The following is a 24,309-nucleotide window of genomic DNA, read 5'->3' on the forward strand; positions in this document are numbered from 1 at the left end:
GAGTCAACCAGATAAAACATGTAAGAACTAGAAGAGATATTGAAGAGAAGATTCGTTGTATCTCTTCATTCTCTATTTGACAGAAATGACCTCATGTCCTGTTACATTAGAGAAGTTATACCGGGAGGGTGGGGTGAAGCCAAATCCTCTCCAATTCCCTAAAAATGTGGGGCTGAGAGCTTGACACCTGGATTTAAGAGCTTGACACCTGGATTTAACATCTTCCACGTGTTGAGCTCTTAGCCCCAAACTGCACTGCACTGCATTGCATTGCACTTTTAGGGAATTGGAGAGGATTTTAATCCTTCGCAGTGATGAGAAGCACTAGTGAGAGTTAAGCAACCCCAACCAGAGTCGCCTCCAAATTGAGAATACCTTAGAAGTCACTATTTGAGAATACTGTGGGGCTTTCACAATTCACTGCTCAAATTAAACCCCATCGAGATCCTTTATTTCATACTTCATGGTGGTAGAAGTCGAGAGTACATTTAACAAGACACTCAAGTGGCCTTCGACAACTTATTGAATCCTGTCTCCAGAATCATATTCCAACATCCATTTGATTTTAGGATCCAACACTAGCAAGATCCTAGAATCTGCTTTCCCAGTATGAACCCAACAAAATCAGGTTAAGAACCATGAATCAACTTCCAGTATCATTGCACACCCTACTCATTTTGCTTGTGATGGCCAGATGTTTGAAATTAACTCAACCAGGCATCTCTATTGTTGACATTAACTTTACATGTGACAAAACATGGAGCAATTTGGTAACAGTTCATTTTCCTGAGTACTGGATCCAAGGTCCTCGATTCACTCAGGATACCTGATTATCAGAGAAAAAGAATGGCAAAAGGGTAGGGAATGAAAAAAAAAAAAAACAATCTTTGGGCATCCTTAGCTCTTCAACCGGGTGGCCATTTCATTTGTCTCCCTCCTAATACATGCAAGTGGAGATGATAAACAGATTGACCTGGGTATCGAGAAGAGAGAACCACAGGTTAGGCAACATGGAAGCATTTAATGAAACATTGGACAAAGTTAAAGATGATGTGAAGAGGGTTTACAGGCACCGGGACCATCGTTGATGACAACACGAAATCCATCAAGGATGTCTTCCTTCTCTGCTACTATTTTTGCAGCAGAGAGGAGATTACCCAATATTTCACTATGACGTGGTTCAGCCTAACAAGGAAAACAGGAAAATTAATATTAAAATTGTCAATCTCTAATACCATATTAAATTAAACAGGTTCCGATACTTGTCAACCTTGGGAGGAGAATTTCTTTCCCCTAGTAACAAAATCCAAGGTTAGAAGTGTATAGGAACATTAAATATTTAATAGATTTCATAGGCCTATAGAAAATAGCACTACATTACATGCCTGTTTCCAGGTCTCATAAGAATGAGAATGGCCTTTGTCCTTCAACAATATCAATTGTGTATCTCAGGTAAATGGGACTCTCCATAACATGGTTCCCTTTAACATGGTGATACACAGATTTTGTCTGTCTGCACATGCACCGTAGGCAATGCGTCAGCCGTCATGATACTGTCCAAAACCTTGTCTCTATCATAATTGTTTCTGATAGAATAATGGTTAGAAGGTCAGCTTCTTCAACTTAGTCAAGGGATCAAACATGGTGTTCCTAATGCCTGCTGAAAAGTTGTGCAAGGGTCTAGTCAATGGGCTTTTAGAAGTGTACAGTATGAGCCTTCAGGAAAAAGGATACTTATATCAGTTTGAAATAAAGCTTATCCAGAAAGTTCGAAGAATATAAATCAATGATCATGATTCGGGAAAAATTGTCCTGTTATCTGGAGGTAGAACAGTTCCAGGATGTGCCCCTATGAAACTGACCCAAGATAATGATTGCTTCGCCAGATTAGACCCAACATTAAATCGGTAATAAAAGACATGATTTTGAATTTTTGATATGTGCTTCAATAAGCAACAAAAATTAGCGAGTCCTCTTCCTTAGCAAGTCACCAACACATTCCCATGAAGTTCATTAACCTAGAAGCAACGGGATCAAGGTCGGAATACTAATAATCCAAATATTTTCACAGCTTCAAAGCCCATATCAGTAGTCATTTTAGGGCACAGTCTCTCATTGAACAAAAAAAATGCTGCCACTCAAGAAAGTAAAAGTTAAATAGTCTCTCATTACACACAAATAAGTTGCCACTCAAGAAAATAAGAGTTAAATTCTTTGAGAGCTACCACAAATAATATGAATAAGAGGGAAAATGAATACCTTGCTGAGCTGTGTCAATCCATCTCTGCACTTTGGAATAACTAAAACATGAACAGGAGCTTGGGGGTTGATATCCTTAAATGCTAAGACTTTCTCATCCTCGTAAACAATGGTTGAAGGGATCTCCTTGGCTATGATCTTGTCAAATCTGAAAGGAAAAGAAGAACACCTTCATTCCATTGTACATAGCTTTTCCATATTTAAGGTCTGAAGCCTGCAGTTCAAATTAGATAACAGCTACTGATATACAAAAATCAACATGTCAAGTAACTAGGAATGATACATGGTTGGAGCTCCACTGTCAGCACTGGCTGCAGCTGCTCTGGCTGAAGCCTCTTCGTCATTAGTAGCTCTTATATGGCACAAGGATCTGAAACGGAGAACAAGTAAGGAAGGTGTCAACAGAAACTTCAAATTATAGTTCATCAACTATTTTTAGGGGAGACACAATGGCTGGAATTTGAATAAAGATTGATTACACTTAATGACTTAATAAAAAATCAAGTTCAAGAACTTAAAGAGCATAATAGGAGGGTGGGAAAGGAATTTATTCTAACCAAACGATTTTGTATTAGTTTCTGGGATAAACAATTGAAACTGAACTGAGATAATCTTTCATGTGTCTCAATGAGGCTAATGCAAGACTTAGATCATCAAGTACATAAGGTATGGGCTGTATGAGATGAAAATGTCACCAACAGTTCTTAAAGGAGATTTTTCAAATGAATCACTATATTTGCAACATATTTCCTTCAAAAAAAAAATTACTCCTTCAGTGTAACATTTTTAATTTTTAACGGTGTTATCATGTTACCATACTAAGAAAACATAATTGGTGCCCAACACATCCATCACAAAGCTCTCATCCTTTACCATGTGCCAGATATCATCTATCCAGAGCAGTTTATCTCAGGGGAGGCCATAATTTCCAAATTACACATGTTTATTTTTTTTTTTTGGTTACCGGGAACATCCACTTTTTCTGCATTTCTTCTGCTTCATTCTAGTGCATTTCTCAACGACAACAAGCTCAGCCTTATATCCCAACTAAATGGGGTCGGCTACATGGATCCCAAACAAAAAAAGTAGGTAAAACTGAGGATCATACAAAATAAGAGAATGAAGAGATAGAAAAAGAGGGGAAGGGAAAAGAGATGAGAAGTGAAAATTTGGGAAATGACAGATGAATGATGTAAAAACCAAAGAAAAATGAAAGATAAAAATAAGAAGAAAGAGGCACAGCCCAAAAAGTCAGGAGAATCTCAGCTAAATAGGGACTGCTACATGGATCCTTGCCCTAGGCTCTATCCGAGGTCATATCTGGTACAAGACCTAGACTATGCATGTCCTTCCTCAAAACATCTCCGATGGTCAATTTAGGCCTGCCCCTTGCTCTATTAGCTCCTTCAATCGGAATCAAATAACTATTCTTAACTAGAGCGTCCCTAGGCCTCCGTTGAACATGACCATACCACCTCAAACGATTCTCTCGTAGCTTGTCATTGATCGGAGCAACTCCCAAGTCAGCTCTAATATGATCATTACTTACTTTATCCTTCCTTGTTTTGCCACACATCCATCTTAACATCCTCATCTCTGCCACACATAGCTTCGCAATATGACACTTCTTAATTGCCCAACATTCTGCCCCGTACATCATAGCTGGTCGTACAACAGTCCTATAGAACTTTCCTTTAAGCTTTAAACGAATGCGTCGGTCACACAACACTCCGGATGCACCTCTCCAATTCATCCATCCCACTTTAATTCTGTGTGAAACATCATCTTCTATATCCCTTTCTTTATTAATGATTGACCCCAAATATCTAAAATAGTCACTTTGCAGTATCTCTCTTTCCTCGATTCGCACCATGTCAGTATCCATTATAGTATGACTAAAATTACACATCATATACTCCGTCCTCATTCTACTAATCTTAAAACCTTTGGTTTCTAAGGTTGATCTCCAAAGCTCTAACTTAGCATTAATCCTTGCTTTTGTCTCATCCACCAAACCGATATCATCGGCGAAGAGCATGCACCATGGGACCTCATCTTGAATGCTCTTGGTTAGGTCATCCATGATAAGTGCAAAAAGATAAGGGCTTAAGGTTGATTCTTGGTGTAGCCCAATCATAATTGGGAATTCCTTACCTTGACCTCGCACAGTTCTCATACTAGTCACCACATCCTCGTACATATCCTTTATTACATCCACATATTTACTCGAAACCCCTCTTTTCACTAGAACATGCCGGATTAAATCTCTAGGGACTCGGTCATAGGCTTTTTCCAAGTCAATAAAGACCATATGGAGATCCTTCTTACTATCTCTATATCTTTCCATGAACCTCCTCAATAGGTAGACAGCTTCTGTCGTGGATCTACCAGCCATAAAGCCAAATTGGTTCACTGAGATATGGGTCTCCCTTCTCAAACGGGCTTCAATAACCTTCTCCCAAAGTTTCATAGTGTGACTCATAAGCTTTAAGCTTTTATAGTTATTGCAGCTTTGGATATCACCTTTATTTTTGTAGATCGGCACTACGATGCTTCTCCTCCACTCATCTAGCATCTTTTTAATGTTCATAATCCTATTAAACAAATTGGTTAATCAATAAACTCCACAACCTCCAAGGGTTTTCCACCCTTCTATTGGAATCTCATCAGGGCTGGAGTCTTGCCTACTTTCATCTTTCTTAAAACATCTTTAACCTCCGCCATACTAACCTTTCTTACATATCTATGACGTATATTGTCTTGACGAAAGGTGTAGTCATCTGGGTCATTTCTACTTGACCTATCTCCATTTAGTAGGTCACAAATATACTCATACCATCTCTTCACGATGTCCTCGTCTCTTACCAACACTCTTCCATCAACACTCTTGATGCACCTCACCTGGTCGAGATCTCTACTCTTCCTGTCTCTCATCTTAGCTATCTTATAAATAGCTTTTTCCCCTTCTTTAGTGTTTAGGTCGGTATAGAGATCCTTATATTTCTTTGCCCTAGCCATCCCCACGATCTTCCTAGCTTCGTTTCTAGCATCATAATACCTCTTTTTATCCTCTAATTCCTTAGTCCTTTGCCAAGTCTTAAAACAAACCTTCTTGGTCATAATGGCTGTTTGGACTTCTATGTTCCACCACCAAGTCTCCCTAAGGGCCTGACGACTACCCTCGCTTCCCCTAGCACATCTTTGGCAACCGTTTTAATGCAAGTCATCATCTTGTTCCACATCGCATTGGTGTCTCCCTCAAAGTCCCACTTTCCTTGTTTAACCATATTATCAAAAAATGTCCTTTGGGTCCCCCCTTTTAATCTCCACCACCTTATCCTAGGGGTACATATGTTCCCTCCTCCTACACTTTTGTGCACTGAGACACATATTCAGGACCAGTAGTCTATGTTGGGCGGTTAGACTCTCCCAAGAGATAACCTTACAATCCTTACACAGCATTCTATCTACCCTTCTAGTGCATTTCTCATTCTCAAAATAAAAATGCTGATCGACATGTGGCCTCTGAGTGAGGAATTGGCTTAAGGACAAATGAATTGTGAGGATTCATTTTCCTTTATCCCTTCATCCCCATTTACTCCAGTGCCCAAATGAATCATACATCGTGGGATGCCCTAATAGCCAATCCCCTAGTGATTGTCAGGCTAGCAGAATTCTTTTTAAACATTAAAATTGACTCACAAGTTGACTTGCCTGACTGGATTGATTTTGAAATGGCAGAAATTTGCACGAATCAAGTTACTAAGTTTCATTAGACTGATCAAAGTCAAAGAATCTGGATAGAGGTTGGGTATTTGAACAACCTGGAGCTGGGCACCTCAGCGTGAAAGACTTCCACATTAGCCCAGATTTTCACTGTTCTTTGCAGACTATGAAAGATAACAAATTCTGATTCCCCCCCCCCCCTTTTTATATTTCAATTTTCTATTCTTTAAAGAATTTTAATAGCTTTTGTAAACCATGAGTGGTAAGATGTGTCAAATACTCAAATTGGATTTGACATGAATCACTGTCCTCAATAATACAGTGGTTGATCCAGATTTAATTCCATGGACAACTATATAATAGGACCTCATGAGCTACATACATGCTTGGATAAGCCAATATGCTGCACTCAACCTAACAAAGAACCCAAACCCCCCACCCACCCACCCTCCCCCCCCCCCCCCAAAAAAAAAAAAACAAAAAAAAAGAAGAAAAAGGGGGGGGGGGGAGGGTTTGTTGGTGATCAGGCTGTGCGATAATGGGAGACCCTTCCGCCTGCCTTGCTTAGCTGCAGCTGGCAAGTGTCTTTTGGCATCCAAACATTGCGAATAATTGTCCATGACATTAGCTAATTGCCATATTTGATTTGCAGTGTAATTTCAAAGTTCAACAAATCAAAACAATGTTTTTCAAAATTGTCTGATATGTCTATAACATTTGAAGACCAATGACCATTGAGAAGACATGATGAAAAGCCAATAGATGGTGGTGCGCACTGTAGAGATAGGTCATCAAATTTAACATGTGGGCTACTAGGGGATTCCCGATCTCTCAGTCAGAATCATTAAATGATTGATCCATGTGGCATAAATGGCCAATGCAGCAGTAAAGTTCTTTGAAAAGCTAATAAATATTGGGACACACTGGAGACATGCCATCATTTGAGATGTGGGCTACTAGGGGATTCCCCATCTATCAAACAGTTAGAATGATTGAATGATCAGTCCATGTGGCATAAATGGGCTAGGCAGCTGGAAAGGTTTTGATTGAGGCCCGGGTCATGACCTTTCCCCAAAATATTGAAAGAAAAAAAAGAATAAGGGGTGATGATCTGGTTGCACGGTACTCATATTAGGTTCTTTCTACGTGGCATTTTCTGCCACATGTTATTTACTATTGGCCTTCAAAGTTTGTGGTCTTCCACCTATCATCATCTAACCATGGCTTGATTTTCAACTCAATCCAATATTATTATGTTTAAGAATAAGGCTTTGAAAAATGGATGAGACAGTGAACTTTGAAAAATGGGATCATTAAAAAATGAAGCTCCATACATGGTGATAAGAAAATATTACAAAATTTGATGTGACCTATCCAAGGAATCCCATATATACACATACACAACCATCAGAATGACCAAATGATTTTAGAACCAAAAGGCAAAATAATAAGCCATGGCCCAGCAGGAACCACTTCTGGCAACACTCCCGAAAAGGACTTCCCCTAATCATATGAAAGATCCAAATTTGAGCTCCTGATTGAAGTCAAGACCTCACAATTATGTAATGGTATGTCAAAGTCGCCCACAGAGTCACAGAAGGTTGGACAGCCAGGGGAACCCATCAGGTGGCAGGCCAGGGACTAAAAGGAAAATGGGTCAAACTCAACCCCACCTTTCCTGGGCCCAAAATAAATTTTGGCCCAAACCCATCTGTCGACATGTTATGCAGACTTGTGCTAGCATTACCGTATGGAGGATGGGAATTTCATCCTTCCTGTATAAAAGGCATATGTGAAAACAAGATAGGTAAAGGCTGTGGAACTTAGTAAGACTGCGAAGTTTTCTACAAACATTGCTGCTAACTGTGTTACTAAGATCCATGATGGTATGAGTTCGAGGCCAGGTTCAGCTAGTTTTCTCAAATTTTATTTGGTATCCAAAGATACATCCTAAGTTTTGTGTTTTTTATGGAAAGTTGTTGGTGCTTTAGGTATTCAAGCTAAACAACTCTCTATCTTTCCTGTTAACCCTTATTGTATTTTTTAGACAGAAATTGAAACTGACTTGCACATTTTGTTGTATTGTGAGTTTGCGAAAAGGATCCTTGATGCTGGGCCAATAGGTTTAAAGACTGTATGCCTTCAATCATCGTCCATTCCTGATCTGTTTAAATCCTTCGTTGCTATTTCTTATATCGATAAGGCTGATAAGCGGATGTTGTTATCTGTTCTTGCTGTATCTTTTTACTTCATTTACTTGGGCATGAAACTCTGCTATTTTTGTTACTCATAAGCCTAATCCTACGAAAACACTCCAGTTGAATTTCAAATGGACCAATGCTTTAAGCCTCTGTTCTCTAATGGACAAAAAAGGATTATGTAACATGGATGAAAATCCATGCGGCATGGATAAGTACTATAATTTATCAGAAGGGGAAGGGAGGCCAAGTATCTAATCAAAGGCACTGCAGGTTGGGCATATCTCTTATTGGCTAAGTCCCAGTTTATTACTCTATAATATCGATCATGGTTTTGTAGGGGAGGCCACAAGAATCAGAGTTACGAGGGCTTCTTCAAGGGTTCAAAAGAGGAAAGAGCATGGCTGGGTAAGATTAGAAGTCTGGATGGATTGCCAAGAAATTGTAACATGATTAATATAGGGAAGCTATGAAGGATGGCCATGGGAGTTTTTTCCATTGCTTTATGAAATACTTGTACTTATGAAGACTTTTGATGATATTTGTATCTTTAAAAAGGATAGAATCATAATATATATTACTCACAAGTGGGTGGTTACGACTAGAGTAAGTAGGTTGACTAACTCTGTAACTGTGGATGTTCATCGGTTTTTATTTAGTTAATGTTTCAGATAATAAAAAAAAAAACATTGCAGCTTTTTCAAAATTTTGTACGAAATGGGTGTCAAATGTCAATATACTCGAAAGTTGCAAGATTCCATCATCACACCACTATATGGGAAGATGTAAAATTTTGTAATCCCACTGGTCATAGTATGCTTTTTCTTTATGGATTCTAAACTACAAGTGCCTTTTGACTACAATTCATACCTCTACATACCTCTCAAGTCTCAAATGTAAAACCAAGAATTAAAAACAGAGAAGATTGAATATGGAATATAATTATATATATAAAAAAAAAAAATGGAATACCTCCGGGGAAGAAGAGGAAGAACAGCATAAGTTTGGCGGGCGAGATTGCTGGAGAACACAAAGGAGGTTTTAGCATTCTGGAAAGCTCGTAGTGTCAGAGAATTCCTGTTTGAGGACCAAACGGAATTTAGAAGAACCCATTGAGGAAAACAAGGACATGGACGAAAAATTCTGCAAATCAGAGAAAGAAATAGAGAGATCACCGCAGAAGAGAGAAGGAACTTGTGGCAGCCATGACTCTACTCGAAGCAACAATTGGAACTGAAGTCATGTTTTCAGGAAGCCCTAACCCTCAACCTCCAACATTCTCAGTCTACACCATTAAATTGAAGAGTGTGACCAAAACAGAAGAAGCTTTGAGGCTTTAATGGTTTGATCGAGCTGACCTTGGCGGAGTGGTAAATTGACTAGAATGGCCTTTATCAAATGGCCTTATATCTGAAATGGGACAAATTTCAGGCCCAAGTTTAAGTTTGTCCCAGGCTCTCAGCTCAACTCTGAACCGGGGTTGCACTGTTGGAAAAGACAAGAAAGTGTATGTTAGCACACTGACTATTGAGGTTTTTTTTTTTTTTTTGAAGAGAAAATAAAGTTATATATTAAAAGGAAACCATGTACATAGCCTTAGCCAAGTGAGCTGACTTAGCAAGGTTACTGGCTACAATGCCACAAAAAGGTTCTCCCTCACTAGTATAGTGAATATCAGCTCCTAGGTCATGTATATACAAAAGATTTTTTTAGCAAAAATCAAGGCCAAGGATTGGAGAATGGAGATGGAAGAAGATCAGTGATCTGTTGGTTTGAGCACCATACTTCTTTTATCTTCAACCCCAGACTCCTTGATCGATCAAGATCAATTCTAATACTAATCACATCGGGATCCATGCTACTGCAGTTCTTAATGTAGCCTGCCACAAGCATAATGAATCTACCTTCTAGCAAAAACATAATCGACCTGCCGAAGTTACTTCGGATTTCTGGTATCCCGGCACAGATTAAAATAGGGTAACTGAAATAAGGAAGAGAAGAAAAATCAATAATACCTACCTCATCAATAATAGCTGGACATACAAACTGGTATACAAAAAGGGGGAGAGGAGGGGGGGGGGGAGGGTTGATCTTTAAATTGGATAGCGAAAGATCAGTTTGCTTTAAAACCCAAATGGGGGCAGATTTTTCCGACTATTGAGTTGATGTCTCATGAAAACACTCACAACATGAGAACACATGACATTTGCGGTTTGAATGGAATAAATATTTTTTATAACGGATCTTTATCCTCTCAATTACACTGTCTGTACTTGACTCAAGTACATCTAACAGAGGAGGCAGAAATGACTATCCTATCCCCTGCCTAAACACACTACCCGAGGTGGGATCCACCTCGTTCTATTAGATGTACTTGACGGTCAAGTACGGCCACTGTAATTGAGAGGATAAAAATTCTTTTATAACCCTACATCTATGCTGATCCAACCATCAAATGGCCTTCAGGGAAAGTTACCATGAGAAACTCTTTTTTTATTATTTACTGAGTCTATCCTAGGACTTTAGTTACAAGACAAAAGTATAGACGATTTCTCTTTTTCTTTTCAAATACTGTTAGAAGGATCTAGTTGAAACACATTTCTAATGCGAGGAATGTTCCAAATTCGGCTTGAGTCAATCAAATCTGAAACCATTTGTTGGTTTTCTCTCCGAGGGCAATCTGACTGGAGTGACACTGAAGTTTGGCCAATGTAGGATCCATGTGGATCATCCCAAATATGAATCGACTCCTTGATCCTACCCTCCAACAAACCCATTAGTGAAACTAGGTTTGTACCTTTTCAAGGCTTTTTCGAACCCAATAAACCATGTTTTAGTGCATGGTATCGGAACGGGTATCGGTAAACTCAGAAACCGCTGCAACATCAGAACAGTATCAGCAAGGATCGGTCGTATCGGACAGTTAAAAAGATCTCCTTATTTATTCATTTTTAACACAGTTTGGCCTAAGGATGGGCCTGCCAGGGCTGGGCTAAGAATTGCCACCCTACACCCAACCCATATAATTTCCTGAATTGTCAAGGCATTAGAGAAGACTTCAAATGACTAGAAACCTTTATCACAATCTTTTCCCTCTCATTATCTAGATGGGCAATATCCAGCTTTCAACAATAATCTCTCTTTCAGGAATGGGTTTACAAATCCGAATTTTGACCACCAGATTTAGGACAAATGGGTCAACTTGTGAATGACATTTAGGTGCAAAGTAAGGTCCACGTGAGCCAATGCAATTGTACGCTACCCATTGTGCTAGGAATTCCTAGCTCAATGGTTATTGTGTGACAACCTTCCCAAAAAGAGGACACAATTTTTAATTTTAAAAATAGGACCGAGTTTTCCTTAAGCCACATCATGACCATTATTGCATTTGGATGGGCATTGGGGAACAGTGAAAGGCATTTTCGACCTCCAACATATAGGGAGAGTAATGATGACGGTAGATTTGTGGATGAACCATTCACCATGAGAGATGGAGAACGTTCGCCTTAAAATGAGAAGTGGGCACAGGCAGCATTGTGTATAAAAACTTGGAAAACTAAAAGGAAGAATAGGATAGCTAGAAGATGAGAGGACAGATTGCTAACACGAACAAGAGTGGTTGTTGCTGACCATCCTGGGGATTCTTTTTTTTTTCGATAACAGAGACCTGAGGAGTCTACAACCAGAAATATGACACTATGTTAGAATATGTTTCAGTTTAAGAGGTAAAATATATGGTTACAAAATTTCAATGCATTTACAAAGCATTGATAAAGTTCAATCTATGAATGTTTTTATGTATGCAAGTGTATACATATTTATATGTTTTTATACATGGTATGGAAGGGGGAATGATAAGTAAATCCTATCTTGGGCTGACTTTAAACTAATTCATTCTAGTCCATTGTTCTATGAAGGCTAATTCTGAAATTAAATAAAAAGAATAGGAGAAAAACTGTTGTGTAAGTTTATTTGGGTACAATTGTGCAAAAGAATCACATAGGCTTCTTTTGATTGCAAGGGGAATTAAAGTAAAGGGAAGGGAAGGGAAATGAAAAAATTTCAAACCTAAAAAAGAAATTTTTGTGATCATTATTTCATGTGACTGTATCACTAACTCCAAATCATTCTATATTTAGTTATTAAATTTCAATTTACTTTGCATCCATTTTCTTTTGGTTTAAAAAATAAAATAATATAAAATATTTCATTACTAAATATGATATGATAAGAAATTTAAGTAAATTATACAATCACATGGGATAATGATCACAAAAGTTACTTTTTTAGATTTGAAAAAATTCACTTTAGCCATAAGGGTGTATCAGTAATATTAGGTAAACTTCAAGGGAAATATTCAAAGGAACATACACGGTCAAAAGATGACTAACGTAAATGACTCAGATGTTATGCAGTTCCCTTCTAATGGAAACCATACAGATGGCTAAGAGAATATAATTCTCACAAGTCTTTTAGTTACGCATCAGTCTTCATAACTAGCCCCGACGAATCAGATAAATTTGTAGGTAAATTAAAAAACAGATCCGGAAGTTACGTAGACCTATTCCTCTACATCAAACTATTCTGAGATACAAGAAAATTACAGAGACATATTCCACTACAATAAAGTTGATCACATTCTACTGAACAATTAGAAATACCAAACGAGAACTTTTCCGATGATTGTGGTATCACTATCAGTGCCTGGGTGGTTGATTTTGATTCTTGCATTTACAAAGCAGTGAAGAACAGATGAGGGTAAATGCACAAGACAGATGATTACATTCATCAAGGATTGATGAAAATAAAATGCTGGCAAAAAAAATACTAAAGCTGTAAGGAATATCTATTTCCCGATATTCTACCAAATGAATTTTCTAATTAAACTCTTGTATTATTGATGGAAGGAAAGAACCAAGAAAGATGGAATTTTAGTGAGAAGGAAATTATAGGAAAAATGATTTTGGGTACCCCTAATTTATATACACTATCAAGTAACTGAATCTTTGAATATCTCATCAATCAAATTAACAATAATAATTTACAATCTTCTCAAAATTGTTCATTTCCTACTTGTATAATAAAGGACCAGACCTTGACACTGCAAACCTTGGCAATGGACTTGGCCCAGTCGTGCTAGCTGAAGTTGAGCCTTCAACAAATTTCAGTTTCCTGCTTGTACTGTATTCCAAGGGTCCAGAACGACGAATGTTCCGCTGTCTGTTGGTGTCAACGCTACGAAGGCTTCCACCATCATTGTCATAGATATGCTCCTGGCTATGAGCAGATGTCACCTTTACGTGACCTGAATCATAAGTGCCTAACTGAGGTGTCCAATCACCACGGTTCTGCCGGAATGTTGGAGATGCATGGAAGACAGATAAAGCGGGTGATTGTCGAGGTGACGGGCTTAGCAAAGCCAGTGGAATGGATGGAGAATTTGAATAGTACTGACTGTATATAGAACGGAGAACAGCAAAAGGACCATGGAGCTCAAGAGTGCTTCTCGGAAGATAAGGAGAGAAATCGCAAAGCTGGTCTATGAAGATCAGCTTTGCTATGAGATGGGACCTGTGTGAGAGAGATTTAATCAAGTTAATATCTTGCAACCTTTTCTAACAGTAGTAACTAAAAATAAATGTAAAGGAGAGGGTCACGATGCCAACGTGAGGGGAATCTCCCACGCAACACCAATGGTGGTGCGAATAATGGTATCATCCATATGGTCGGAGAGAGAACAATAAAAAAAACCACGTGAGAGGGCAATAGTATCATCGGAATTTTTTCTTAAATGTAAAATGGAAAAAAGGAGGAAGCATTTCTTGGGTGTTACATCATATAATTCATTGTATATAAATAGAAAAATTCCAGATGGAACCAGTATAACTTTGTAACTCTTTAAACAGGTTCTCAAGAGTCAAGACTAAGGAATAAAAGATCGACTCAGCCACTCTGACTCTGTGGTAGTCATTATTTTTGTGAATACATTCATATTACACAATCAATTTTTATTTATTAAAAGTTCTTTCAATCACTGCTCCAATAAGATCATTTTACATGCTTAAATACAATTATACATACTGATTTCTGGAAAATCAAAGAGAAACTGTTTATGCAGTTGATCCATCATCCAAGAACACTTTTTAAGGAGACATTTTAGTATTTTGCCGGTCAAATATATGCGATGGAATACTGCTCTGCAGCACAGATGCATGGGATAATTTCTTTTGTTGGCTCTTTTTAATTCTGGTTTCATTGATAGGATTTCCTAAAGTTAGATTCAGCATTATGTTTGTATCGAGAGGTGCATACATAAGAATGATGGATGTGTAAGTCAGAGTAATCAAGCAATCCTTCCAAGGATAAACATCTGTAGCTACTACTATACAGAGGGGAGAAATACCTGTTACTCTCACTCCAAGAATCCAGTATAATCCCTAAGGCACATTTAACAAAAAGGTGCATCAGAGACTTTATATTTGCCTCAACAGAAAAACGGTTATGGATTTCAGGCTCCGTAACCTCAGAAGCATGCCCATTTGAGAGGGATTGCTTCTGTTGTTCCCTTTCCAACCTAACAAACTCACTGCCTGCAATCACAGCACTGATGCACCTGCAAGAACAACATTCAGCCTGAATGAATGAGGTGCTTTGAAGAAATGAAGCATTACAAGAGACTTCAAGCTCTCAGGAAAAAAAAAATCTGTTTAGTAAGAAACCATAAAGTTCCAGAATATTCTTCCAATGGCCCTACCTAAGAAATAAAGTCAGATGATTATAACTATCTCCGACTTTGTTCTGCTCAGAGCATCCAATAATGACACAGCGAAGCCAGTAGAGCAGCTCATCGGATAGTTATAATCATCCATGTGGTTGTTTGGGCCAAAATATGTACTATGTGAATCATCCATTGGATGTCATTGGATTGCTCTGCACAACAATCACTGGTATATCAATGTACATACATTATCCAATAAACGGTCCTGAAGATGGTCCTACAGTTAAGAACATCAATCCGCTGAAATTGTTGTTGAAGTCTCCTACAAAACTAAACTATCATAACTTGAAGGCTTGCCATGTCACTATTCTCAAAGAGGAAATTCATGTTTTGATCACATCTCTTTAATAGAATTACAAAGAAAAAAGAGCATCCCAGTGCATGAGGCTCCCGCTTCAGCAGAGTCTGGAAGGGGCAAATGTCAACGGCCTTATCCCCGCTTCACGGAGAGGCTGTTTTCATGTTTCGAATTAGCAAACCGATGGTTGCAATACCGCAACTTAACCGTTGGTCTAAGGCTCACCCATTTTTTAATAGAATTACGTAAACATAAAATAATGCCCACCTAGCCAAACAGTGGATATTGTTGTTGAAGCCCCCAATGTCAACATTGAAGGCAGTTGTGTTCCAGATACTGGATGTCATGAATGCGGCAAACAGATATGGCAGTAGACTCCATGAACCGTCATTGGCACCACCTACCTCTCCCAGAATTGATCTCACCCATTCTGAATCATGATCTCCAACCACACCAACATTATTTGTCACCACCCTCAACCTCTTAATTTCCTCCTTGTCAGGAATCTCATCAGGTAAATGCTTAGCTACATCAGCTAGCAAAGAAAAGATTAGAGGTGCACCTTCATCCAACATAGCAGCTGCAGCCTCTGCCAAAAGCCGATCAAAAGCTAGAGCTTGGCCAGCCTGAATGCAGAATACAATCACTGTGTCTATGTCCACAATCTGCTTCAAATTTGCCTCTCTTTCTACCAGGTCACCAGAAAGCATGCTTCCAGCAAACGCCTCGAGTGCCTCACGGTTCAAGCGCAGTGATGTGTCAATACAATTTAGTAGCGCAGCTGTGTGTTCTTTCATCATTCTGTCTAGTCTGTCTACCCCATAGCCACCAAAAATACGAATAAAGGATTTCAACTCCTTTAGATCTGCAACCGAGTCAGCAAAATATCCACCAACAGGCCTTGTGCTCCTGAAACAATTGCGCATTGGAGCAAACAAAATCCCGGCACCAGACACATCCTTCACAATGTTTTCAATATACCAGTTGCATACGGCTTCAACAGCAGTTCCAGTATTTTGGTCTGCCAATTTTTCAAATAAATGAAGGGAAGAAACTGGTCCGGAGAAGGCCTCAGTGAGTAAGACTTCGCGGATGCCCTGGGTCAGGTCCATGCTAATGTGCTGCTCTGCTAAATGAACTATGCTCATATGTCTGCGGATCAGTGACTCCAGAATGGATGGCCGCTGAAGATCATTGTCAGTTTTTAACACTGCTAGAAGTCTCCTCCTGAAGTTTCCAAGGATGCATTCTCTCATGTACTGCAGAGTAATGAGAGGCATGTTATGCTTGAAGTTGGAACAAGTTGATGGAGGTATATTTATCTAAAAGCGATTTACAAAACAATTATACATCGGAACCAAGTTTAAAAGGCTCTGTTCCTTTTCAGTAAAAACTGCATAAAAGGAAAAAATTTCATGTAAAATCTTAATTTTGGTACTGATTTTACATGCAATTTTCTTTTTATGTGGCATTGGCTTGGACAGAAATGGAGCCAAAATGATATAATATAATAACACTAACAGAACTAGAAGTGACACTAGTAGACTTTTATTTTCTTTCCTACTGCAAAAAATGAACATCACTGAAGCAGATTCAAAATTATATCAGGACTGTGTGGTTCAGCCATTATATTCTACCCAAGATGGAATGCAAGCTAACATGTTGGAATCTATCATATCTAGGTCCTCTAAAACTGTCTTTAAGACCTGTTTTGAAGCTGATAATAAGGGGTCTCTAAGCCACACATACACCACACAGAGAGACCCTCAAAGGAGAAACTTTTGCTTGTGAAGAAGCAGTCAACTCACACTGTAATGCATGAAAGGAGAGAATACGTGGGAAGGGGGGGTGGGGGGGAAGGCAAATCTATACATACACATTATATGTCCTCTCCACAGGCATCAGTATATCAGCTAAAGACATTTCATGGATTTCTAAAAGGAGCCTATTGTGGTTAATAGGCTCGATTTTGATGACAGCAGGTTCAGAGTTGAAACTATACTACAGTCAAGTTGGAAATATCGAAAGGAGAAAAAAAAAAAAGATAAAACAGAGAAATCTCCCACCTCCCTTAAAACAAAGACATGATTTAGAACACATATAGGTTCCATATCATTCAAAACTGAGCACAGATTTGTCAACCTCTGCATTGCAGCCTCCAACCTGCAAGTCATTCAAACCAGAACGACAATCAATTATTTGATTTTTAACAATTAAAAAAATCCTCCCAAAGAATTTAGTTTTGGTTTTCACTCCTCATGCTCACATCTTGATAGAACCATTGTTTTCCGGGAAGCTCTCATGGCCAGGCAATGGCAAACCAGACATGCCTTTTGGAGATTTCATAGTAGGGTTTGAGGCTTTTGTTGCATAATTCATGTGAATTGCTGCTTGCTCTGGAAGAAGCTGAAATATGCATAAAATTAGTCTTTAAAACATAATTACATTGAATTGGCCCCTGCATAAACAGAAAATTAACCACCTGAACCTCAAGAGAGCCAAATCCTCCTTCAGAGTCAAGAATATTAATTAGTCCTTCCAATCCACCCATGATGGACTCAATCAGAGATTCAACATATAAAACTGCATCTCGGCCAATTTTGGTTAACTGCACTGACACAGGAACAAAATAACTGTCATTGCATTATATAATGAAGCTTTCAGTTATTGGTAAGAACTTTTTTCATGAATGTAATCAACAACAACAACAAAACAACTCAGCCTTATCCCAACTTAATGGGGTCGGCTACATGGATCCAAGAAGAGACAAACTATTAAAAATTTAGAAGTAAAGGGAGGTGGCATTCAACATCGACACAAACTTTAGGGCATCGACCCTTTTCAGCTACATACCGCTTCTTAACTGCTCAACATTCTGCTCTAGGCTTCAAAAAAGGAGTGTAAAACAACAACAGCATCACAACATCATGGTCCAACTAGATGGGGTCGAACACATGGATCTTTGCTCTCCAATCAGCTCTATTTAAAGTCATACCAGGAACAGGGCTTAAGCTAAGTATGTCTTTCTTCACCACTTCTCCAATGGTTATTTTGGGTCTGCCCCTGGCCCTTTTGGTTCCCTCAATTTGAATCAGATCACTCCTCCGAACTGGGGCACCCGGAGGGCTTCGTTAAACATGGCCAAACCACCTCAAACGACTCTCTCTAAGTTTGTCATAGATCGGAGCTACACCCAACCCAGCTCTAATATGGTCATTCTTTACTTTATCCTTATTAGTTTTCCCGCACATCCATCTCAACATCCTCATCTCTGCAACACCAAGTTTATCTACATAACACTTCTTCACAGCCCAGCATTCCGCACCATACATCATAGCTGGTCTAATGATAGTCCTATAGATTTTTCCTTTAAGCGTTAAAGGGATACGCTGATCACATAGAACTTTGGACGCACCTCTCCACTTCATCCACCCTATCTTAATCCTCTGGGTAACTTCGTCTTCTATGTTGCCCTCCTTATTTACGATTGATCCCAAATATCTGAAGTGATCACTTTGCGGGATGTCCCTCTCACCAATATTCACCACCTCATTTTCCATCTCAGAGTTGCTGAAGTTGCACACCATATATTCGGTCTTAGTTCTATTTATCTTTAGACCTTTTGATTCCAATGTTGATCTCCATATTTTCACTTTGGTGTTAATTCCTGCCTTTGTCTCATCTACCAATACAATATCATCTGCAAAGATCATACACCATGGGACCTCATCTTGTATGCCTCTGGTTAGGTCGTCCATGATAAGTGTGAACAAATAAGGGCTTAAGGCTGATCCCTTTTGTAACCCAATTGAGATTGGGAATTGACGCAGTGAATGCGCTCCATGGCCAGGAATGGGAAGGGAGTTTAGTCCCACATCAGTCGAGTAGTGTGCGTTAGTTTGGCTTATGACCTTGGAAGGGCCTCTCCACCCTAAAGCTCGGGATTTTGGGTTGGACGCCTTTAAGTGGTATCAAAGCGGGTTGTCCGTGCACCGGCCATGTGGGGGGCCCAAAGCACTGAAAACTGGTCAGAAATTAAAGTCAAATGGTTTTGATTCAAACATTAAAAATACCAGGGGAAAGGGGAAACTCAATAAAATGTGGGCAAAATACCGTTGAGATGGGATACTATTTGGCATGTGGCTAATACAAAGGATGCAAAACCCATCCAACGTCAGGTCCTACAAGAACCACCCTCCACGTGGCTCAAAAGTGGTGGACAAGTTGTGGAAAAAGGGAAAAAATTTGTTATACTCTCTGGAACTTAACAGTAAGATGATATATATATATATATTCAGTACCTCTTCTGGAATTACGGCAGAGGCACATTCTGGAAAGCTACTAGCAACTCCAAGCCATGCACAGCAATGTTGTGGGCGCCCTTCTGGCCCAAACATGGTGTTCCTGAACACCTGATTTTACACTTTTACCATCAGATAATAACTACACAAAATGGTCTTCAAAAAATATATAGAACCAATATCTGAAATGTCAAGCATGTAAAAAAAAAAATAGTGGAGTAATGAGGCTTAAAACCCAAAAGAAACTAGAAAAGATAACTTAAGAAACTAGATAAGAAAAACTTACTGCTGTAAGATGGTGGTGATAGAAGTACAACTTTTTAAGACTTCCATGCTTTGACAGCTGAGATTCAAGTTCATCGACACATCTGCAATATAACATCTACTTATCATCATCATCATAGCCTTATCCCAACTAAATGGGGTCGGCCAATTTATATAACATCTACTTAATAGCCCCATAAATATATGATTTACAACCTAATTATATAGATGTGGGGCCAATAATTTACAGAATTTTCAAAGCATAGAAAATGGTGCGAATGGATAAGTTTCTTTAGAAAGTGCCTTTGGGCACTTTAATTTGCACCTGAAAGCCTAGTCGGAGCTCAAACTTGTGGACGAATTGCCACATCACCTTGTAATGGCTATCAAATTACCCATAGCTGGGAACCAATAGCCTACAAAGATCCAGAACAACAGTCAATCAATAACCCTAATTAACAATAAACCAACCCATTAAGCAGGGGGTTAGACCGTTAGATTGTTAAACCCTAGCGACAGAAAGCAAAACCCAGTGCCGCCGCTGTGGAGCAGCCCGGCCCCTTTCTTCTTCTTACATCCTCCTCCCCCCAGCAACAAAATTCATATAAGACAAATCGGTCCACATTCACCCTATGCGCTAAAAATATCTACACATGCTATCAACTTTTAAGTATTGTTTTCTTTCCTGCATATTCATGTAGCTATTAAATTTTAAACAGTTTTTAAAATTTAATTTGGATAGTCCTTCGGGTCTTCACCTGCCATACAGGTGAAGTAATAGATGAACAGAGCTTTAATGCCTTTAAAAAATTATTTTAAATTGTGTTATCAGTAACAGTCAAATTAATCAAATTGAAACTCTCTCCAGGGATATCCAACTCTGTACTGATCAGCAGCGGATTGCGCCTATGCCTAAGTGTAAAGCTCTCAATCTCTCTCACCTGGCCTTTGCGGATGACCTAATGATCTTCTCAAAGGCTTCCATCGCCTCTCTGGAGTCTATTATGCTTTGCCTGCAGCACTTCCATGAGATTTCGGGCCTTCGCATCAACCCCTCAAAGTCTCTTATATTCTTTGCAGGGGTCTCTGAGATGGATAAGGCTCCTTTTCTTACCAGATCTGGGTTCCAAGAAGGTCACTTGCCTGTCAAATATTTGGGGCTTCCTTTGATTCCTGCCAGGCTTTCAGCCCATCATTGCACCCCAATGCTCGATCTCATCCGCAAAAGGCTTCAGTTATGGAAAGGCAAGCTTCTCTCCTATGTAGGACGGTTAGTTCTTATCAGATCAGTCCTGGAATCCTCTTACATCTACTGGTCTGGAATCTATGGGTTGCCTCAAGCTACTATAAAGTCTTTGGAATCTTTGCTGGCTTCTTTCCTTTGGAAGGGTAATGAGACTTCCAAATTTCTTCATCCTCTTCCCTGGGCTGCAGTCTGTCTGCCGAAGAATGAAGGAGGCTTGGGCACCAGAAGAATCAAAGAAGTGAACTTGGCGGGTATCTGCAAGTTAATCTGGAAGATTGCCTCTAAGCAAAAGAGCATTTGGGTGGACTGGATTTACTCGGGGTACCTTCGGCATGATTCCATTTGGACAGCCTCCCTGTCGGCGGATTCTTCTTGGATTTGGTGCAAAATTTTAGACTCCCAACACCCGGTCAAACATGTCATCAAATCTCAGATTGGGGATGGGCTCTCTTCCTATCTTTGGCTGGATCATTGGCACTCGAGGGGAGTTCTCCTCCCTCTGATTACTCCTCGGACTATTTATGCTTCAGGCCTCCACAGGCTCTCTTTGGTGGCTGACATCCTTCATCAGTCCGGCTGGGCCCCCCCCCCTCCTACTTCCTCTCGGGACCTTGCCTCCATTTGGAATGACCTCCCCTCCATCTCCAGGAGGCCTTTTGACAATCAGGACTGTGTAAACTGGATGGCAAACAGCCCTCCGCTCTTCTCCTCCAAATCTGCATGGGACATCATTCGGCACAAGGGTCCACTAGTCTCTTGGAGAAAGTTGCTTGGTTCAAGCACCATATCCCTAGGCACTGCTTCACTGTTTGGAGGATCTTCAACAATTGTCTCCCAACTCAAGCTTTTCTCCAGCACCGCCACATCCCGGTCTCCCCCTCTTGTTGCCTATGTTGGAGCAACATAGAAGACACGGATCACCTCTTCTTTGAGTGTCCTACTGTAGCAGCGATATGGAAAGGAATCTTGCTTAAATGTTGGCCTACTCCCAGAAGAATCCTTCCCTTCTCCAGGGAATGGATTTGGATTAACATGACTTTCTCTGGTCGCTCTTTATGTGATACTATTGGGAAGCTTGCTTTTTGTACTACCTTGAACCACATTTGGATGGAGCGTAATATAAGGAAATGGATCTCCAACTCTAGATCTTACCGGCAGATTTGGGATTCCATTTCTTTTGAAATTATGGCGAAGTTATCGTCTGCTCCTCCTTCTTTTTGTACTGACACCCCAAGGAACAGGCTTATTGTTGATTCCTGGGGTCTCTCTTCTGTCTCTCTTGTTTCCCCCAGCCCGCAAAGCTAAGGCTCGGGGCCTTTCTTATTTTTTGTTTTGTTGCTACCCTTTGAGGGCACTGTTTTTCTTTTTTCTTCTTGGTAATGAATTTCTTATTCACCTAAAAAAAAATCAAATTGAAACTCCAAACCATTTTCCACCCTTAATTAGTAATTAAGAACTGTTAGTACCTTACCAACTTCCGTCGGTTGATAAGGAAGCAATATTTGGCCCCAGGGCTCAATTCTTCCCACTTAGGAACTAGATGGATTTTAAGATTTTAATTTTCGAAGTCCTAAAATTCAGTTTCATGCTTTGTTTCCCGGTAATTGATAGAGAACGACAATTTTTCATTCATCTGAAAATATAAGATACCAATTTGAAAAACTGAATATAATGAATAACAGAACTTTTTCCGGTCAAAATTTGTAACAAATAAGGCATAAAATTAGTTTGTGATAAACAGCAAATCAATGAAAAGGGAAGCACCTGGACCAATTGAAAGCAGCATTCCCTTCTGATAACAATCCCTCTTTCCCAGTGGAGACAGTAGCTTTCTCCAAATGTCTAATGTTTATGGATGACCGAGAAGATGTGACAACCATTAATATCGACAACCAATCCTTACGAAAATCCTAGAACACAAATGACAGTTTGTCAAGGATGGGAAATAAAAGTACACCACACAAAGGTATCATCACTATCATTGAAAGACAATTTATAACAAGCGACAAAAAAAATAGCAACAATACATAGCAAGCCATTTTAGGCAGTACTTTTTCACTAGTAATGAATTTTTTAGAGCATGCCCCAAGGTCTTAGACGTTGTGAACCGAAAATGCTGATGCTAATGAGGAGGATGACAGTGATAATACTTTGAGCAGTTTTCTTTTCAGAAAATTAAAATTTGACAGGATGTTAGAAATCATTTTCAGGACAAATTTGACACAACTAGTTGCTTCGGAATAAAGTTCGGAAGCTTTGAAGTAGATTAAGACTTGACCACCAGTTTCTGTGGGAAAACCCTCTCTTTACATGGTAGGTCTGTTCTCTGAGTTGTATCAACCACCAAAATTCATATACCTTGTCTAGACCTCACCTCTGATCCTACTCAACCAATCATTTGATGATTCTTATCTCCCTACTTCTGTTCAGAAAGAGGACTGCTCATTGCGCATGTACATAACATCAAATTATGGAAGAAATTTCCAGTCCACCAACCTGACATGAAAATGAAAGTGATTTTGGTTTACACAACTTGGATCTGACACAAAAAGACTTATCTGTTCACTAAATAGTGTTGAGCTTTGGCAGTGCTTGGGGTGTATTTGTTGTCATTGTTGGCAACAGTACACTTGTGATGGTGTTTGAAGTGTTGGAGATGGGCTTGGGGTGATTTGCATGTGTTTAGTTGTGTTTTGATGCGCAAGGGCATTTTGTTAATTTTACACTGGCCCCAGTATGATAGATAATGTGCTCTGATGGTTGGTGATGTGTTCAGTATGTGTCTGATAAGTTTCGAATGCTTTCGAGGTGATTCGGTACATGTTCGTTGTGTTTTTATGGCTTAGGGGCATTTTCTTAATTTCCCCCAGCCTTGACATGGTAGGCATCGTGCTCGGATACGCATTGATGCGTTTGGTGATATATATGTGCGTGGGGCCCACCAGGGGCTTAGGTGGTGCGAGTGACATGGCTTTGATGTGGCAAGTATGAGGTGGCATGTATTAGAGTGATGTGGCAAACTGATAGGCCACATGGCCTTTGAAGTTGAGCTGAGCAGAGGTTTACAGTGGCAACAAGCAGCACACCTGGGAAGAGGCACACAGAGGTGCTCGGTTGGGCAGCCAGGCCCCTCGTGCATGAGCAGCAACAGGGTCACATCGCCAGCAGGCTGGGCAGCAAAGCCTCTCATGGCTGCAGGCATGGGCTGCAGATAGGCCAGCAGCAGGTGCATGGCATGG

At 39.7% G+C, this 24,309-nt stretch overlaps 2 protein-coding genes across 3 annotated transcripts in view; both read right to left on the minus strand.

Moving 5' to 3' along the window:
* Positions 1-758: 758 nt before the first annotated feature.
* Positions 759-9,515, minus strand: LOC122650127 (14 kDa zinc-binding protein). Its single transcript, XM_043843443.1, has 6 exons — positions 9,359-9,515; positions 9,156-9,260; positions 2,543-2,629; positions 2,260-2,407; positions 1,068-1,185; positions 759-973 (listed from the first exon to the last, which is right to left on the minus strand). The coding sequence occupies exons 1-6, from the start codon at positions 9,424-9,426 to the stop codon at positions 906-908; spliced, it is 594 nt and encodes a 197-aa protein (XP_043699378.1). The 5' UTR covers positions 9,427-9,515; the 3' UTR covers positions 759-905.
* A 3,609-nt stretch (positions 9,516-13,124) lies between these two features.
* Positions 13,125-24,309, minus strand: part of LOC122650125 (protein NAP1-like) — a 43,974-nt gene continuing 32,789 nt past the window's right edge. For both annotated transcript variants that reach the window (XM_043843441.1, XM_043843440.1), the window contains exons 16-24: positions 22,835-22,980; positions 19,847-19,928; positions 19,561-19,671; positions 17,742-17,867; positions 17,526-17,665; positions 17,326-17,422; positions 15,527-16,518; positions 14,587-14,796; positions 13,125-13,754 (exon numbers count right to left, since the gene is read on the minus strand). In XM_043843441.1, coding sequence (XP_043699376.1) covers positions 13,253-13,754; positions 14,587-14,796; positions 15,527-16,518; positions 17,326-17,422; positions 17,526-17,665; positions 17,742-17,867; positions 19,561-19,671; positions 19,847-19,928; positions 22,835-22,980 — 2,406 coding nt within the window. In that variant the 3' untranslated portion in view covers positions 13,125-13,252. The remainder of the gene's footprint in view (positions 13,755-14,586; positions 14,797-15,526; positions 16,519-17,325; positions 17,423-17,525; positions 17,666-17,741; positions 17,868-19,560; positions 19,672-19,846; positions 19,929-22,834; positions 22,981-24,309) is intronic.

This window comes from Telopea speciosissima, chromosome 2 (assembly GCF_018873765.1).
Source record: "Telopea speciosissima isolate NSW1024214 ecotype Mountain lineage chromosome 2, Tspe_v1, whole genome shotgun sequence".
In the NCBI taxonomy this organism is placed as follows: Eukaryota; Viridiplantae; Streptophyta; class Magnoliopsida; order Proteales; family Proteaceae; genus Telopea; species Telopea speciosissima.

Bases quoted from the DNA above. Each gene is read 5' to 3' on its own strand.
- LOC122650127 (XM_043843443.1), bottom strand. From the start codon at position 9,426: ATGACTTCAGTTCCAATTGTTGCTTCGAGTAGAGTCATGGCTGCCACA. The intron at 1,186-2,259 runs GTATTCATTTTC...TTTCCTTGTTAG, and splicing joins GATTGACACAGCTCAGCAAG to GCTGAACCACGTCATAGTGA. The intron at 974-1,067 runs GTAAACCCTCTT...CTCGATACCCAG, and splicing joins CAACGATGGTCCCGGTGCCT to GTCAATCTGTTTATCATCTC.